At 48.2% G+C, this 20,000-nt stretch overlaps 1 protein-coding gene across 1 annotated transcript in view; it reads right to left on the minus strand.

Annotated features, from left to right (window-relative positions):
- The window catches only part of grin2aa (glutamate receptor, ionotropic, N-methyl D-aspartate 2A, a), a 126,030-nt gene that overhangs the window by 105,729 nt on the left and 301 nt on the right, over positions 1–20,000 (minus strand). Inside the window, exon 2 of the mRNA XM_068578739.1 lies at positions 10,538–11,041. Within this exon, the coding sequence (XP_068434840.1) occupies positions 10,538–11,038 (501 nt within the window). The 5' untranslated portion in view covers positions 11,039–11,041. The remainder of the gene's footprint in view (positions 1–10,537; positions 11,042–20,000) is intronic.

A 20,000-nucleotide genomic window follows, 5' to 3' on the forward strand; every position in this document is an offset into this window, starting at 1 on the left:
ATTCTGCAGACGGCTTCATTATGAGCGACAGCTACTTATTAACCAGACGCATCTTTCAGGAGGACCTGTCAATCACAGTTACGCTGGCGGGAGAGTGAGAGGTTTGTTTTTTTTTCTCCAAACTATATTATTATCACCAGCTATACTGTTGCACACACGTGTAAATATCACGCAACTTTGACCCTCGGGTGTGTCGGTCCAGAGGAGCGAGTCGCCATCGTGCAGCTCGTTCTGGTCGAATCGCCCGAGAAAGATCTTCGGAGTCGAGGTCATGGAGTCGGCAGCCTCGTAGACCTGCAGTAAACTGTATAATGACCTCATGCACGGGCGTGTGTGTACATAGCGGGTTCGATTCCCTATTCTCCCCATAGTTTGCATGTGGAAGCGTCCGTGAGAGAGACACTGTTGGCACCACGTTTCATGTATGTATGTAAAAGTATATGTAATGTGATGAACGGATACGAATAAATAGTCCACAAAAAGTCCTGAAAGGGGGGAAAAGTCAAGAAAAGAACTGAAAAATATGATCAAAATCTTTTTAAAAAGAGGATACACGCTGGTCTTGTCATAGATATTTCACTGAATTGACCGAACTGAGTGATTTTTGTCGCCTACACCGATGATTTTGTTTCCTGTGAAGAGGGAAGTTTATTTTGAAAGGGCTTTCAGTACACTCGCAGGACATCACACGAACCGTTGTGTGAGGAAACGGTGATCAAGTCACCTGCAATTGTGTTAAATATGAGCGTATTCACAGCTTTGACGTGATCTTTGACGAGTGCAGTTAAATAACGTGTCTGTGGGCGGGGCTTAACCTCATTTAAAAGTAAAATAATCAACCTTCTTGTCCTCCCATGCTTTAATAATTCCTTCTTCTTTTGAAAGTTGGTTTGCCATATCATTGAAATCTACACATTAAATAAAACACATTGTAAAAAAAAAGAGGTGCAAACTAGAATTGAAGGCAGGAAGAACATCCCAAAATGGCCGCCCCTGCAGCTCTATTCACACAGACAATGACGAGTCGGTGAGAGTTTAAACTTTAAACGCAGGAAACAATTCAAACCGGTTATTAAAATGCATCTCGGTATCTCGGCCGGTTCGTGTGAGATCTTCCTCTTTCTTTAAGTTACATAATCCTCTGGATAGTTTCCCAACTTCAGAGCAACGTCGATTTAAAATGGCAGCCGTGGAAATGAGGTCAGCTCGACTGTGCCGAGGTTCAGACCCCGACGTCCGCCACGAAGGAGAAACATGGGAGCTTCTTTTATGATAAAGGTGCGGCGTGTCACGAGAGTGTGTAACCGACACACACGTCACACACAGAGGGTCTTTGTTCTGTGGTTGTTTCTGCAGTTTTCCCTGTGAGCTGCTTTTGGATTTGAGTTTTTTTTTTTAAATCCACCGTGCTGGGAGGTCAGACAACAGTCACTCGCTTTAAGTTTGATCTAATTAATTTTAAAAAAATGGACCTCCCACTCCTCAAACTTCATCTAGGGAAAAGGCGTGATGGAGGATAGAGGGAGGAGGGGGGAGGGGGGAGGAGGAGGAGGAGGAGGAGGAGGGTCATCTTCACAGTTTTTTAAGAGATTTTCTTAAAATAGGTCTTTGAAAATAGTAAAAACTTTGAATTTAAATCTTGTGTATAACAGAAGTTCGGGCGCTGTTTTGTGTTTAACTTGATCAAATCAGGTCTTCCTGCATCGCTGTGTTTATCCTCTCCTCCATCATCATCATCATCATCACCATCATCATCATCATCAGCACCATCATCAGCACCATCATCGACTTCTCTAATCTCATCTTCTTTGTTCAGGGTTTTTAAGATCGTAGTGAGAGATCTCTCAGAATAGCCTATCTATCGCTGCCATGTCGAAGGGAACTGACTGCACACACACACACACACACACACACACACACACACACACACACACACACACACACACACACACACACACGGCACTTAACAAAGCCACGTCTTTTTGCCTTTCTTCAGGTTTCAGGGACAAAGTGTTTGATTCAGCTCTCTCTTCTTTTCTTCTTTTCTCTCTCTCTCTCTCTCTCTCTCTCTCTCTCTCTCTCTCTCTTTCTTCTTTTCCCTTCTGCTCTGTCTGTTCCTGCCTGACTTAAATGTCCACACACAAGTACACATGTAGCCCACACACACACACACACACACAGTCATGCATAAATGCTGTTGCCACATCACGCCGCGGTGTCTGCGTAGTGAAGGAGCACAATCACGTTAGAGCAGGGCCGGCTCGCTCCTCTCGCTCGCTCCTCTCGCTCGCTCCTCTCGCTCGCTCTCGGCCTCCTGAGCTTTCGGAGCGTTGCGGCACAATTCCATTAAAAGTGGACCGCGGCCTCTTTTCTTTCATTCCCGGGCAGCGTGTTGGAGTACATAGCGTGTAGCCTGTAGCCCACTGCACCATGATGGGGGGGGGGGAAGGAGGGGGGGGGGGCAGCGAGCTGAGCTGAAAGACAAGGGAACGCAGAGATGCGGGCAGCGAGAGTGACATGAATTAAATATCCCTCTCGAACGAGCCTCCTCCTTGTTTCACTCGTCTCTCCATTAGGAAGGAAAACCCCGTGGAGCATGAAGTCAACCTTAATCTGAAGGAGCGGGCTGGATGTGGGCAAGGATGGATGGATGGATGGATGGATGGATGGATGGGTGGGTGGATGGATGGATGGATGGATGGATGAATGGGTGGATGGATGGATGGATGGATGGATGGATGGATGGATGGATGGATGGATGGATGGATGGGTGGGTGGATGGATGGGTGGATGGATGGATGGATGGATGGGTAGGTAGATGGATGGATGGGTCGGTGGATAGATCGGTAGGTAGATGGGTGGATGGATGGATGGATGAATGGATAGATGGGTAGGTAGATGGACGGCTGGATGGGTGAATGACTGGATGCATAAGTGGATGGATGGATGATGTATGGATGATGGATGGGTGGATGGATGGATGATAGATGGTTGGATTGGTGGGTGGATGCATAGAAGGATAGATGGGTATGCTTTTAGATGGATGAATGGTTGGATAGATAGATGGATGGGTATGCTTTTGGATGGATGGATGGATGAATGAATGGGTGGGTGGATGGTAGATGGATGGATAGATAGGTGGATGGATGGATGAATGGGTATGCTTTTGGATGGATGAATGAATGGGTGGGTGGATGGTAGATGGATGGATAGATAGGTGGATGGATAGATGGATGGGTATGCTTTTGATGGATGGATGGATGGATGAATGGGTATGCTTTTGATGGATGGATGGATGAATGAATGGATGAATGGGTGGGTGGATGGTAGATAGATGGATGGAAGGAAACAAAGGACAAGTAGAAATGTTCCTGTGTGACAAGCAGCGAACAAGCTGCGAGCAGAGAGCGGAAGGGAAACGGCATTATTCATGTTTTATTGGCACACTCAGTTTATTTGTCTCTCCCTCCTTCCCTCCCTCCCTCCCTCCTTCCCTCCTTCCCTCCCTCACTTCTCTCCCTGTTTGCGTAACGAACAGCGAGCACTTTGCTCTTAAAACTTCATGCTTTCTAAAATAAAAAAAAAGGCTGCAGCGTCGCATCCATTAGCGTGGAAGACGACTTCTCCTGGAGCCGGGACGCGTCCTCGAGTCTGACTGACTGCTGGAAGCGACACGTGCCTCCCGCCGTCCGCTAACTTTCAACCCTCTAGGGTTGAAGAAAAAAGAAAAAAGAAAGGAATATTAAAAGCCTCGGCTCGTGCTCGCATCCGTCCGTTTGGGGCGAGTCGTGTTTGAGAGATCTACTTTGGCATTTTACGTGTTCAGGTACGAAGCGTGTACTGGATGTCGGCGAAAACACGGCGGACATAGTTGGCGGTAAGTCGGAGCGACAGCGACATGATTTGATATTGAAGACTCTCTACAACTTATTACGAAGGCTTCAACGGCTCCCAATGCGTCGCGTCCTTCTACGTTTTCGTCTTTTCAAACGCTGCAGCGAACGAGTTTTCGGAAGGGAACTATTTTTAGCTTTTTGTTTTTTTTTCGGGTCATTTGCAGCTTCGTCTCTGGCGCTTCTCGGCCTCGAGTCCTTAAAGCGTCGCGTCACATCGTTGGCGGCTGACGTAGTGCAGAGAAGAAGCACCCTCCGCTTTCTAGATTGGGGTTTTTTGGGGGACTCGGCTGACTTCAAAAGATAGAAAGGAAGAGAATTGGGACAACGGAGGAGTGACTCAACAGCTCCTTGAAGAAGCAATGGAGGGGGGGAGAAAAAGAGAGAGAGAGAGATTGAACGAGCACAAACGAGGGAGTTAAAGATAGAATAAGAAGTAGGGAGAAGACCGGAGAGAGGCTTTTAAAGAGGCCGTCTTTAATTAAGTTGATAGTGTGGTTATTAGCGATAAGGTTTTTGCTGAGAAAAGTCAGTGCACATCCTATTAACCCTCCTCCTCCTCTTCCTCCTCCTCCTGCGTACTGTAATTACTGTATTCAACCTCTCCTAATGCCAACACCGCGTGACCCTCAAATTCGTCCCGCTGGTGCTCAAGGTGACGGAGGGCCACGGCTTTAGAAACATGCCGATAAAAAATAAGATTAATACGTCGTGGTTTGATGAATTGAAACCCCCCTCTTGCAAAAAAACAACAACACAGAATTGTCCGTTTCCTCGCCGTTAGGGCAACACCTTAATTTAATAACGAGTTGAACTGTTCATCGTATTATTTTGTGTGATAGCCAAACTATTGGGTATTGAGCACGTCCTAAAATATGCACTCTTTTGCCACTGAAGGCCTCTTCGAGCTCCAGTCCTCTGCAGGGTGAGAAGTGTAAGATGGACATAAACCATATCGACGTATACACTTGCTGAAGAAAGCTAGTATTATTCTTTTACTGTGGCTTAAGTGTTTGTACTCATCCTGCAACATCAGCTTTATACAATAACGTAGACACACAGTTTATTGTGTCATCACCTGGTCCAACTTGTTCTCGTCTTCCCTCCAGCCTCAGCATCTCCTCCTCCTCCTCCCTTTCCCTTATCCTCCTCCTTTCTGTCCATCTCCTCCAGCTTTTGCTGCTTCTATAGTGTATTTTGGGAGGGCGGCCATACAGGGAGACGTAAGGGGAGGGTTTAAAAATAGCAGAGGAAGGGAACATAGGAGGGAAGGGAAGATGAATGGAGGTGTGGGGGTTGGAAAGGGGAGGCGTTTCAGGGGCAACATTGACAAATGGGTCTGCGGAGTTAGCCGGGAGGCTCCGGGGATCACCGACAGTTAGGTCAGCGGTCCCCACGGGGTACAGGGAAACAGGGTTTTTACCTACGAGAACACCTGAGAAAGAGAGAGAGGGAGTCGAGGGCCAGGATGGGGGAGTCCATCGTTTCCAGCGTGAAGACACAGCGTAGGAGGGCCCGTGGTCACCAGCAGCAGCGTGACCTTTAGCAGTGTGATTTACGTCAGCGCCCCGCAGGTTTGCACATTAAAAAAAGAAGCTTTCCTCTGAAAAAAAATGCACCCATGCTGACCAGCGTGTGGTTCACAACTCCCAGCCTGCGCACAAGCTTTTTACCGCCGCGCAGGAAGGAGTGCGAAGGAAATTTAGCACAAAAAAAAACACAGGGTGTCGGATGGAGATCTGTGGCGGCCTGTTCCTGGTTTCTTGTCGTAGTCTGTGCCACGTTACGAGACTCACACGATAAACAAAGGTCCAATAATAACTCAATAGCTAAAGTAAATTCAGACGAATTTCATGTTCCACATGAAAAAATATAACCTGACATTCGGTCCCGCCCCTTCCTCTTATACCAGCTGATCCTCATCAAATTAGTCTAAATCATTCACAAAAGGGCATTATTTAAAATATAAATATATACATATTCATACGGCAAAGGAACGTCGTTGGATTATACAGATAAATTATATTATATAGCGACATGCATGGCTCTAACACAGATGGTCATAGTGGCCTTCCAATAAACATCATGAAAAAGTCTCTAAGTAACTAAGTTTCTGTGCTAATACCCAACATTTCCTTTAGAGATCCCTTTACATCGCTGTATATAAAGACTCATGCATTCCCTTAACGCACTCTTTTTTTTTTTACTCCTTAACAAACTAACTCCTCGTCCTCACCGTGAACTTGCACCCAGCTAAACCAGCACTTTGTGATGTCCTTGAGAGAGGAGCGATGCTTCATTCTTCTCTCTGCAAAGCAAAACCCACGCTCCGGCCCTGGCTTCCTGAGCCTCAATACCTGAAGCTCTCCGAATGAATAGAGAGCCGAGGTTTTGTTATTGAGGCGTTAAGAATGAATCAAAAAAAATAATAAATCACCGGATTTCAACAAGTCATTTTGAATCGGTTCACGGGGAGTCACGACGAGCACACATAAGTGATGATGGCTTTGCGGTGTTTAGCGAAGCCAGTTGAAGCTATTCGTTTAGCATTCTACTCAACGTGTGTGTGTGTTTTACTCATATTGTGGGGACATGAATATGTTGGCACACTCACATTGTGGGGACCAACATTCCCACTGGGGACTGAATGAATTTGCATTTTTCGGGTGAACGTGGTTAAAGTCAAAAAAGTTAATGTAGACAAAATTCTGCAGGAAATGGAAGTCTGAGTGGCAACACACACACACACACACACACACACACACACACACACACACACACACGCACGCACACACTCTTTTATCAGTCTCTCTGCAGTATACCATTTGCAAAGACACACACAAATAAATGATGGCTTTGCAGTGTTTAGCGAGGCCAGTTAAAGCTATTCGTTTAGCATTCAACTCAGTGTGTGTGTGTGTGTGTGTGTGTGTGTGTGTATTACTAATGTTGATGGGACGTCAATATGTTGACACACTCACATTGTGGGGACCAACTTTCCCATCGGGGACTAAATGCACATTCCTTTGGTTGAACGTGGTTAAAGGAAAAAAAAAGTTAATGTAGGCAAAAGTCTCCAGGAAAAGGAAAGTGAGTGGCAACACAATTGTGTATCTGTGTGTGTATTCGTTCATGTGGAAGTTAAGGCGACATCCCTGCAGAGGCAGCCGAGGAACATTAATGAGCGTCACTATATTTTCCACCTATTTCAACACTTTGTTTTATTCAGAAGCAAAGGAGTTTGTTTTTGTCTTCAAAGAGCCAAAACAGGGAGGGGGACATCTCCCATCGCTGCTGTTAACACAACCGGTGCACACGGAGCGTGATTGAATAGCTTAAACAAACAAGGCGCGCTCTAAAAAGAAAGGAAAATAAATACTTAACCAACGGGCTGGTATCAATAGGCAGCTCCGAGTTAGGACAGACACAAACAAAGACTTTAGGGAACACAGAGGGTGTTCGTGACCAACAGGATCCAGTTGCCATTATTGACCTCCGAGCGAGTCGATAAGCGTTTAGCGTGAGAATTACATGCAGCCTCATCCACGAGCCGGCGGGGGGGGGGGAGGAGGGGGGGGGCAGACATCCGCCCACGCCGCTGCACCGCCGAGGCGACCGGGAACGTCGACGCCTTATAAAGTTGACTGCGGGAGAGAGAACGGAGCGAGCGAAAGAGACAAAACCGCAAAAAAAAAAGTGTGAAAGTGGGACGGGAATGAACGTCACGAATTAAGAGTTTTTCTTTTTCCACCCACACTGTTTTTGAAAAGGGAGCTGCCGGGGTTTTTTTGGTGCCTTTTCGCGGTGGATTGCTGCGAATGCAGCAGGAGAAGACGTTCCTCTCCTTAATCAATAATGCATTTTCTTCAATGCAGGCGAGTGGTGCATTATTCAACAAAAGGCTGAGAGACGTATGGAAGGGACCGACGCAGACCGGAGATACTGCAACATTTATCTAATTAACAGCCATGAAAGACAGAGAGCCGGATAGAGAGATGGGCTAGGGGACAACGCAAAGGAGAGAAGAATATGAAAAAAAAAGGATAAGAAAGGAAAGACAGAGCGGAGACGAGACGTAAATAGTGTCTTTTTAAGAAAAAAGTAAAGTGGGGGAAGCTCACGGATAGTATTCTCTTGAGGTTGACATGGAAACAGCTTTGACTGGAAGTCCTCAGCACCGAGAGATTTAGCCTCCAAGTGACGGGAAGCACTCGGAGCACTGCGAAGGCTTTAAAGCACACACACACACATATATATAAATATATATATATATATACATACGCACAGGGGGGAAATTTCACGCACGTCTCTGCAACACGCGAGAGTACGAAGGCGTAATCGCGAAGAGACAAACACACGGAGGGTCTTACAAGGCGTAATCATCGGAGGCGAAGCTTCTTCCTTCGTACTTCACATGAGGATTAGCGAAAATCTGCCGGGAACGAAGGCGGCGGAGAGGCCGCGCTGCTTTACACTTCAGAGGGGTAACCGTCTAAACCTCGAGCTGTACGCAGGGCGAGGAGTTATATAAACTTCACGGGAGGGTGGAGGACGCAGCGGAGGACACGCCGGAGGCATCTTCATCCGGCTTTTGGGACGGAGACACAATGCAGCTCTTGGAGATGCGTTTAGGGAGTTCGGGGGTGTAGAAGCAGACTTCAACTTAAATATGTTGAACATATTTTGGACTGTTGTTTGGAAAGAGGAGAGCTATTTGAAGAAGTCAATTTGGTCTCCGGGAAATTAAGTACAAATTCTTAATTGAAAACATAATTGGGTTTTGGCTTGATAATGACAATAACCATTTGCAGGGCCTAATAACAACTCAGATGCATTGTGGGAGAGTGATTATTTCCAAACACATTAAAAACTGCTGGTTTAATCTTTAAGTGCTTTGATTTTTGAACCCCACCCATGGTTTTCTATTAAATTATATTCATTTTTTGTATTTGGTGTAACCCATCCAAGGTTTTAACATTTACTCGTCTCCCCTGCGTCCCCAAAATGTTCAGGTATTGAGGACAAGGAACCTCATACATTGTGAAGAGGATTTGAAGCTAGCACAGACAGACAGATAAGTTGAGGGAGGAAGGAGGGAGGGAGGGATGTGAGAAAGAATACAAAAGGGAAGACAAAGTGGTGGGTCGAGCACTTCAAAGTGGATTATTTTCTCCTCATCTGCTCCTGCAGAGGAAACACTCCCGCTGTCAAGGAGCTGAATTGCTGCTGTTTCAATGGCACTCGTTGACAGGGAACATATGAGGTGTGTGTGTGTGTGAGTTTGTGAGTTTGTGAGTGTGTGTGTGTGTGTGGCAGGTGCCAATCAGGACATTCTGTAATTCCCCTCCACTCCGCCTCGCCTCCGGTCAAGCGGAGAGATTATCCCTCGCCTCCCTTTTCATTTCCCTCTCCACCTCCTCTATGTCAACACTCACCTCCCTCCCTCCTCTTCCTCTTCTTCTGCGCTCTCCTTTTCCAACATCCCTCCTCTTAAAGAAAAGCTTGCCGCGTGTAGCAGCGCTACGGGTTCAATAGAGTTTTCACAACTCGGAGACGATCGCGTATTTACGACAAACGCACTCGATCGTCGCCGAGAGGTTCGGGGGGGTCGGATTTGGGCGTGAAGGAGGAAGAGCGGCGCTCGTCTTTCAGCGAGACTGGAGCTAAAGATGTGTGATCGCGGTTTGTAGGGAAACAATTCATCCTCTTTCGGAGGTGTTGAAGAAGCAAGGATTCATCAAAAGGGTGCCAGTCATTTAGAAAAGAAACTAAGAATACCGATGGATAAGACCCCCGATTCCATTTCTTTACAGCCATTACACCAAGACGTTGACAATGGGCACGTTTCAGGATGCTATATGTAGCATCTTCAAGTCACTGTCTGGTAAGCCGTCTTTGATCTTCCGGGCAAATAACACAGATAAGAATATCCTCATTGTTGAATCTGATGGATCCCCCCGGCGCTAAGCTAAGCACCTCCTCGCGAATCCACGGCACCGCGTGCCGCTCGTCTCGTCCTATTCTCGGTTTCGGAAGTGATTGGCGGACTGAGGGCTATCGGAGGGGCGACAGCCAATCGGGACTCTCGCATATTGTCTGAAAGATTCCTGCAACTGTGAATGGAGACTTCCAAGATTACAGCTCAGCGTACCACGCAGTCGCCGTCAGCCAAACTCACAAACACTCCCTCCCTTCCTTCCAGATTTCCTCGCCCTCTCCTCACACATCCTTGCCTCCCTTCTGTTCTCTACCTGCTTTTCTTCTCCTTACTACTCCAACACCTTCTTCTGCAGATACTTACCTCATCCTCCTACCGCCTCTTTGCATCCTCCACATCATCTCGTTTCCACCAACGTTATTCTGGTTCAGCGACACTGATATCTGAAAGGTTGTTACGGGCTCTCGACAGCCCCGACAGGCAAACATGTAAAAAGGTGACAGGTGAGTGTGTGCGCTTGATCTTCTTGCGTCCAGCAAAGACTTACATTCGCTCCAAACCCGAAGCAATCTTTCAATCACCGATTCATTTAGAAGTTCACCCGTTCTCCACGCCGCTAGGCTTCGCACAACTTCATCCATTCACCGAAAAAAGCAAAGACAACACTCGCCCAGCAGTCACCCACCCAACCCGCGACCCTCCGTACCTTATCGGCCATGATCATGGACGACCCTCCGTGGATGCCCAGGATGGGTATGAGCGTCTGCGAGGAAATAAAATCCAAAATCTGGGCGATGGCCTCCTGGTCGGTGCCATCCCCGAACACCACGCCGTGGATCTTCGTCCCGGACATCAGGTCGCACATGTGGGTGATGATGCTCTTCGGGTCGGTCTCGTTCACCAGCAGCGTGACCACGTTGACGTCGATGGGGTCCTCCTTGCTCCACAGCGCCCGGATGTCCCGGTCCGAGATGTAGCGCGTGCGTCCCAGGATCACCGCAATGTTCAGGACCGGCACTTTATCCGAGCCGCCGCCGCCGCCGCCTCGCTGCTTCTGAGCCGCCGCGGGGTCGGCGATGAGGGTCACCGCCACCAGGAGGGCCAGGGATAGCAGCGCGCTGTCGCCGCCGCCGGGGCAACCGGCGCTCCATCTGCTCCTCCTCTTACTCCTTTTGCTGCTGAGGGACATACTGCCAAACCACTTCATCCCCTGCACGGGAGGAAAAAAGGACGAGGGAGAACGGCACAGATGAGGACAGATCAAAAGGAGAGGAGGAGGTGGCGGAGAGGAGTGTGGAAGGGGAAAGATGATGGCAGAGAGAAAAGACAGGGGAGATAAATTGTTAATGCACGGCTCTGAAAGCCCACACGTTCAGGTTGCATCTTTCTCTTTTCATTCCACTTCTTCTCGCTGACGTTATTGTACACATAAACCTCGCAGGGGAGGAAAGTCGGCCTTGGGAGGAAGTTGCGGCGGGGAGAGAGAAAGAGAAAATGACTAACAAGTGTCGCCCATTCTTTATGGTCACGACGCCGGCATCAGATGATTCAGGTGCAAGCTGTGCCGCTCGGAAGCGGCAGGCAGACAGTTATTACAAGTGGAATATCTTTTAAGGCAGCCGTCGGCGCAGATTGACGCACAACTTATTAAGGAGGAAGTGGGGGCTGTGAGTGACAGTTATGGATAGACAAGCTGTTCTGAACATGCACATACATTGCAATTCCTCTCAACAATACGATGTGCATGTTTGATTGTTTTGGAGGCATATTGGTGCGGCATTTGGGTATTATGTCGTAGTCGAAGGCTATAGCGCACACGGTATGGGGATTAGAGGTCTAGCAATACATTACAACTGTTAATCAGATAAGTAAATATCTTTTCGGATGAATCACTACTCGTGTTGCCCAGAGGACGGACCCTCAAACTTTCTTTTGCTCAATAATCTAGTTTAAACCTGCAAAACCATCCCCATCAGCATCAGCTGTACTTGCACATTACAGACAAACACACTAAGTTAAATTGGTGAATATCGGCGATATCTGTCGTGGTTAGCACGTTAGCGTGCAGGAGTTTGAGCGTGAAGCTCAAAGTTCGGCCTCGCAACGCTGCAGACTCGTGGTGGTGGGCATGAATAACTCATGTCTCTGGTCAAATTGAAAGCTTCCAGTCAAACATGATGTTTTCTCTGCGGGGGGCAACAACACCATCGGAGTTGTGTGGTAAGACACATCGACATTCCTCGTCGGCCAACCGGAAAATTCTGATGTGAAAATGTAAAAAAAATGGTTTGTTAAAGTCGGTTACCCCTCCCCCTCTTCGCCCCTGGTGCTGATTCGAGCATTTCTTCACCGGCGTGTTTTAGGTTCTTACATAAACGGTTCAGCGTACGGAGCGGAGTCACAGCTGTCAGACACACTCGCTCATGTTGCACCAGAGAGGTAAGGGAGAGACAAATTACATAAAGGCCGAGGCTGCGCTATAAATAGATTGGGATGCCACTGTGGGACTCGGACAGGGAGGCAGAGGGTTGGAGGGTTGGATGGAGGATGGGTGGAGGTGGGGGGGGGGTTCCTCAGTTGTTTGTGTGTTGAAGAGTGCGTCATCATCATCACACTTAACTCACATGACTACACTGCATCCCTCGCTCTATATACAGAGACGACTGTGGATGCTCGGCGAGCGGTGGAACATCGACGTGTCGGTTCGTCGTCATGCATGTGTGTGTTTGTGTGTGTGTGTGTGTGTGTGTGTGTGTCATATGGGCAGGTGTGCGGCACGGCAGAGCGTGAGCAAAAAGTCAGAAGGCCGTGAACACACGCGGCCACATAACGCGTCCACGCGCTGCGACGACGATTCGCGGATTCTCCGCGTCGGTGCAGAAACTGAACCACGATAAACTACATCACCAAAATAACGTGACGCTTTAAATCCAGATTTTTATTTTCGTCTCTTACTTAACAAGATTCCCCAACAAAAAAAAAGAAAAAAGTGGCGCGTTGGGCCGCAGGCGGCATAACAAGTAATTAGTGTGAGTCGCAGTTCTCCACAACACATCTTCGACTGCTTTTTAAGATATGCATAACAAGCCTTTTTTATTTATTTATTTTTAGTTTCTATGTTCCCACGAATGTGTGCACTTACTTGAATGATATTAATATGAGATATGTCTCCAATGATTGTGTATTACTGCGATTGGATATGTGTGACAATGCAGATGTGGATCTATATTTTTCAGCGAGAAATCCTGAACGCTGCATTCATCGGTTACTTTTTGTTAAGTAGTAGTTTATTTATTAACCCTCTTATTACCTTTTAGGTCAATTTGACATCTCTAAAAGTCTATTTTTCCTAATTTAATGGGGACAATTGGCTAAACATAACATGAACATGATGATATGTGTTGTACTCATCGGTGTTTTTCACTGTGTAAAAACATATAAGAACTATCATCATTTTACACGCATTGGTTTTGGTTGTTCTGGATGATATTGAGGTCACTTTAACATACGATTATATAATCTTCAGAAAGTTCTAGCGCCCGAACCTTTCTGGCTATCTGAGTGTCTCCATCATCGTGAGCTTTTTTCTTTAATCAGAATACCTTTTCTTTAACGTAATAAAACACATTTTTCTAATTTGCAAAGTCCCACCCATCTCCGCCTCAGGAAAGAGGGACGACCGCAGCCGCATTGTCTGTCCGGGAGTCCGAGATTTGTCATCGCTCTTGATTCTGTGATGAAATGGAGACTCCGAGGCTGCAGGGCGGTTTGTGAGCTGGATAATGCGCGCGGGGCTCACTGTGTCATCCCGTGTTTTCTTAAAAACATGCAGAGGAACGCTCGTCTCCTCCCTCGGCCCGATGGAGCATGAACGCCGCTGGAGCGAGACCCGGGGGATGAATCATCCCGAATCTCAGAGGCCGCCCGCCGCAGAGGGAGCGCCGACGCCGAATAGATTCCTCGTGTCTCCGTCAATAACGACAGAAAAAAAGTCGCCGTGAAAAAGACGCAAAAGGCTCGCCTCGACATTTTTGACCGGACTGATATCCACTCCTCTTTCTTTAAAATCCTTCAACACAAGATTTTAACCATCGCAGCCTCAAGAGCGTCCTCCCGAAACACCGGCGACACGTGAACTTTCCGACAAACTGCAACATTGTAGCAATGCAAAGTGTACAAAGACACAAAGAGCAATACTTTGTATCACATCTTATCATATTTATCGTTGTGTAACCGAGGGTTCTTCTTGCGCCTATACTGTCTGATCATAAGAAAATAACAACACGAGGGTCGTTCGTTTAGCCGAGCCGGCAACTTCTTTCACCACGAACATTTCTCTGCACCTCTCCTTCCGTTTTCCCCCTTCAAAATAAAAGCCCGGAAACACACTTCACGATACAATAGCAAAACTAATGTGTATGACAGTAAAAACATCTTGAATCCTCCCGTCATGGAGCTCCATTGAGCGTTGAGCGTTGGCCCCAGTGCTGCTGCCTCCTCACGTCTTGCTCAAGAGCACTCGAGCAGGGCGGACTTCTCCTGCCAAAGAGCCGTCAAACTCAAGCTCCCTCCCCCCTTCCACCTGTGCTGCTGCTATTATCACGTTAAATATTACATTTCGCTATTAACATCCCAGTGTGGGCTGCACCATCAAACCGTTAAAACTGCTTTCCATCAGCAGTTCTTGGAGGTTACAGGAAAGCGATGAAGACGAGCTGCATGGAACCGGCATGCAGAACTGTTCTGTATTCGCACCGCGCCGTCTAAAATCTATATGTGCCTCCAGTTGTCATGAATATTTTGTTTGAACGGGAGGATGATGGAGCGCTGCGAGGCCGTCTCAGGACACGCATCCTAATCAAAACTTCTCTGGAGACACAAACGTCTTCATGATGTTACAACGCTGAAGGCGGCAAAAACCAGAGTTAGACTTGTTGTTGTTTTATCGGTCAAACTTTTACCAGTTTGTCGTATTTTGGTATTTATAGTTCCGGGCGAGTCCGTCGCTGACGAGATTATCTTTCGGTTCCAACGAGAAGAAGAAGAAGAAGAAGAAGAAGAAGAAGAAGAAGAAGAAGAAGAAGAAGAAGAAGAAGAAGAGCGTTTAATCACAGGAGAGAGAGAGAGAGAAAGAGAGAGAGCCAAATCGGATTGGGGCAGTTTGTCGTCACACAAAGGCTCCCGTTTCTTGGCACCACAACAGTAAATTGTGTTTGGCAGCCACATCCATACTACTACTGGCCACCATACACACACACACACACACACACACACATACATGTTCTTCCTCACACAAGTGCCGCTACGTTTTCATACCAAATCAAAATAGTTCTTCTCTATTTTAGAAGTTAATTTTCAGAAACACACACACACCTACACAAACACACACACACACACACACACACACACACACACACAATCTCCCTCGACCACAACTCCCGCATGGCTCCGCCGCCGCGTCCCCCGGTCTCCACACACAACTAGCTTTCACGCGCATCAATAATTCAGCCGCATTATCTTTACATGATGATTAATACGACGGCGGTCGCGGTCGCTCTTCTTCCTTCTTCCTTCCTTCCTTCCCTTCTCCTTTCTTCCTTCTTTCTTCCCTCTTTCTTTCTGTTCTTTCTTCCTAAATGGCATTAAAATTAGATCAACACACTCTCCGGACATGATTTATTTACGGCGCCGGTTGATACCGAGGATGATAAGTGTATGTCTTTTTACGACGACGCGGCCCAAAGAGACGCATGTGTGTGTGTGTGTGTGTGTGTGTGTGTGTGTGTGTGTGTGTATATATATATATATACATATTTTCATGGCTTGCAGAAGGCTGTATTTAATATTGTATGTTTGGTTTTCTTTTCATTCCCACATTGCCTCCTCCATTTACTCTCCATGTATCCATCGCTCCATTCATCTCTTCGTGTATTCTTCCCTTTCATCTTCCACGCTGCTTTCGGCGCTCTGTGGTTTCCTCCATCTTCAAATCGCTTTTCTCGCCCGCTGCATTGAATTCCTCAAAACTTCAAACATTTAAACTCCCCGCCGGGTGACGGCGCCGCTCGGCGGGTTCGCTCCGGGCGACAATGCGGACGCGGAGGGTTCATCGCTAGCCGACCGAAACACGATTTCGTAGTTTTCTTTCGTTCGTAATCACCTGAAAGCGAGTTCAGAACATGATGTTCCATTCCTGCGAATACGGCGCGCTGGCCCTTTAAGTCTTTTAGAACGGTGACAGAAAGTAACATGCAAACAGGAAGCAAATCTAATTTTACCATCACTCTATCTCCTGCTCTCTCTCTTCCTGCTCTCTCTCTTCCTCCTCTCTCTTCCTCCTCTCTCTTCCTCCTCTCTCTTCCTGCTCTCTCTTCCTGCTCTCTCTTCCTGCTCTCTCTCTTCCTGCTCACTCTCTTCTTGCTCTCTCTCTTCCTGCTCTCTCTCTTCCTGCTCTCTCTCTTCCTCCTCTCTCTTCCTCCTCTCTCTTCCTGCTCTCTCTTCCTGCTCTCTCTTCCTGCTCTCTCTCTTCCTGCTCACTCTCTCTTCCTGCTCTCTCTCTTCCTGCTCTCTCTTCCTGCTCTCTCTTCCTGCTCTCTCTCTTCCTGCTCTCTCTCTTCCTGCTCTCTCTCTTCTTGCTCTCTCTCTTCCTGCTCTCTCTCTCTTCCTGCTCTCTCTCTTCCTGCTCTCTCTCTTCTTGCTCTCTCTCTTCTTTCTCTCTCTCTTCCTGCTCTCTCTTCCTGCTCTCTCTCTTCTTGCTCTCTCTCTTCCAGCTCCCTCTCTTCCTGCTCTCTCTCTTCCTGCTCTCTCTCTTCCTGCTCTCCCTCTCTTCCTGCTCCCTCTCTTCCTGCTCCCTCTCTTCCTGCTCTCTCTCTTCCTGCTCCCTCTCTTCCTGCTCTCTCTCTTCCTGCTCCCTCTCTTCCTGCTCCCTCTCTTCCTGCTCTCTCTCTTCCTGCTCTCTCTCTTCCTGCTCTCTCTCTCTTCCTGCTCTCTCTTCCTCCTCTCTCTTCCTGCTCCCTCTCTTCCTGCTCTCTCTCTTCCTGCTCCCTCTCTCTTCCTGCTCTCTCTCTTCCTGCTCTCTCTCTCTTCCTGCTTTCTCTCTTCCTCCTCTCTCTCTTCCTCCTCTCTCTTCCTGCTCTCTCTCTTCCTGCTCTCTCGCTTCCTGCTCCCTCTCTCTTCCTGCTCTCTCTCTTCCTGCTCTCTCTCTCTTCCTGCTCTCTCTCTTCCTGCTCTCTCTTCCTCCTCTCTCTTCCTGCTCTCTCTTCCTGCTCTCTCTTCCTCCTCTCTCTTCCTGCTCTCTCTCTTCCTGCTCTCTCTCTTCCTGCCTCCACTGTCTCATCACCACCAAGTTGAAACTCAGACTAACTCTAAAATAACTACATTTTGTTTCTTCGTTTACTCTTTTGTCCCGAGACATTTCCCTTCTTCCCTCTCTTCTCTACTTCCCCGGTCCCGTATCCTTCCATCTCTTTCTAGTTTGAGGGTTTTTTTTCATCCTAAAATGAGATTATGCCACGTGAAGAAAACCGCCAGCAATGAAAAATAATCAGCATGATTGCAAATGTGCGTCAGAGGTTAGAGAGCTGTCTACAGGCCTTTGCAGACATGCATATTATAATATTATAAAGTGAGATATACCTTTATTAAAGAACACTTTTCCTCTGTTTGTTGTAATACTCAGTTACTTCTGCATGCATCATCTTCTGCACAAAAAAGTTGTGCTTATTTCCAGCATTAGCAACTTATTACAGAAGTTGAAACTAAGGAACGTGAAGAGAACATCTGCGCCTTAAAGTCAGAGGGATGACATCACCGACGGACCGACGCTCAATGGGACGTGTAGTTCTCAAGCGACGGGATCAACCTTAAAGTTTCTGCTCCACAAACCCGTTTCCTTGCTCTCACTTGGCTTGAACTGAGAGATGCTGCGCGCTAACAGGAAGCTACCAAAGCCTTTATAGCAGCACGTCCAGCGTTGCTGCAGCGTGGACCAACGCTGTGAAACTCACAGTCAGGACATCTCAACATCTGCAGCTCCTCAACGACCCGGACTCCTCCCAAACTGTGCCTGAAGTAACCCCCAAACTATTGCCCGACCCTTCTGACACCCTTTCCTTTCGCCAGATCATGCCTCTGTCCATTCTCTCTCTCTCTCTCTCTCTCTCTCTCTCTCTCTCTCTCTCTCTCTCTCTCTCTCTCTCTCTCTCTCTCCCAGGGCCCGGCCATCTGCTCCGTGTGCCCTGACGTGTGCATGAGCACCCACGAGAAGCCCAGTGGAAGTAATCGTCTGCTACCGCTCAGGCTTCAACATGTTGTCTGCCCACTGCACACGTACCTCGCTAGCTGCCTACAAGCCCAGTGTGTGTGTGTGTGTGTGTGTGTGTGTGTGTGAGAGAGAGAGAGACCGACAAAGAAAGAAGTGACACCACTAGTATTCTCTTATATAATGGGTGTGAACTGCATTGCTTTCTTTGTGTCTTCTCCCTCTGCACCTGATGCCCGATACACACCTCTATCCCCTTTCAGGTCTTCTAGTGCTACTTGCATCAGTCCGTTTGGGCCTCATTAGCATGCAGGAGGCCCGTCTCAGCGGCCCGTCCCTCCTCCTGCGGTCCACTCTGCTTTTACCGGCATGTAAACGTGTCTAGAGGAGACGAGGAGACGCTCACCATCGTCACCACGACGCCAACAAAGTGTGTGCAGACCGTCACGGCACCGAGGGCCCGTCCAGCGCCTCCTCGTCTCTCTGCTCCTGGCTTCCTCTGAAGGAGCGAGAGACTTTACTCGGCGCCGATGCATTTGAAGCAAAGCGGCGCTGCCTCTGCAGGGCGACCCTCTGACGGGTTTAACCCTTCACTCTAGACCTCTCTGTCTCCCTCACACACTCTCATCTTCATGCCTTCTGTTCACCCTCCCAGAGATGCATGCAGACTCCTGCCAGCGGCTGCACGGTCGAGTTCTGCAGCTTTGTGTTCAGACATGTCGCTGCAGCTGGAGGAGGAGGAGGAGGAGGAGGAGGAGGAGGAGGAGGAGGAGGAGAAGGCTTCTCTGTGACGGCAGAGCTGCGCTGCGACAACGTGACTGAATCCCGGGGAAACAGCAGAGAGAGAGAGAGGAGAGAGGGATGTGAACGCATTTGGATCTCCCCCATTACGCTCAATGGGACCTACACAATACAAGGGCGCCCCCTAGCGGCGGCACGTGGGCCTGCTCGCTCCTCAAGAGCTCGAACACGTTTTCTTTTTTCCTCTTCGTTTTTAGGGCAAAGCCCGAGTTCACTTTCTATCACGTATTTATTTTTGAAGGGGGGCGGGGGGGGGCGCAAGATGTTGCCCTAAAAAAAAGATTATAATTCATAAAAATATAGCCAGTGGGTTCCTTAGAGGTCTCCAAAAACGTCACGCGCGGGCTGTTCGTCCTGGTGTGGGATGGATGGATGGATGGATGAATGGAGGAAGAAGAAGAAGAAGAAGAAGAAGAGCTGGAAGTTGTGGCAACCGGGCGCAATGTGGTGTCCAACCTCTGGACACAAGCGCCAGAAAAGGCGCCGCGCGCACTGCGCACTCGTCTCCTTTTTTTGGGGTGGTGTGTGTGTGTGTGTGTGTGTGTGTGTGTGTGTGTGTGTGTGTGTGTGTGTGTGTGTGTGTGTGTGTGTGTGTGTGTGTGTGTGTGTGTGTGTGTGTGAGGGGGAGGGCACCAGGTTCCCGTCGTGTCTGTGTGCTATACATGTAAGCCGCTGCGTGCTTGATGGAGGGGTTCATGCACGCGCCCCAAAAACTAACGAGACGCGTTTCTTCTGAGGTGTCAGTGTTCTGGTGGAAGTCGTGCTGCTGATGCTGCTGCTGATGCTGCTGCTGCTGCTGCTGCTGCTGCTGCTGCTTCTTCGCGTGTTTCGGCCGCTTTGCCTGAAGCCTCACTGCGCCAGCGCTGCATATGAATTATGAGGAAATCATAATAACACTTGACACTTGAACGTACAAGTGTCGAGATGAGACTAATATTGAGGAAAAACGTTGCTGCATCTCGTTCATGAAGCATCGGTTTTAAGGGACAGTGTTTTTTGGGGGGGGCGGGGGGGGTGCCGCACTTTTGGATGAGGGACGCCTGTGGGTGAAATAGCCGCTGATCAAGAGAGATGGGGGAGAGACAGGGGGGAGATTATCATTATAACC

Source organism: Clinocottus analis, unplaced genomic scaffold (assembly GCF_023055335.1).
Source record: "Clinocottus analis isolate CAN_PGR_092001 unplaced genomic scaffold, fCliAna1.0.p SCAF_16, whole genome shotgun sequence".
In the NCBI taxonomy this organism is placed as follows: Eukaryota; Metazoa; Chordata; class Actinopteri; order Perciformes; family Cottidae; genus Clinocottus; species Clinocottus analis.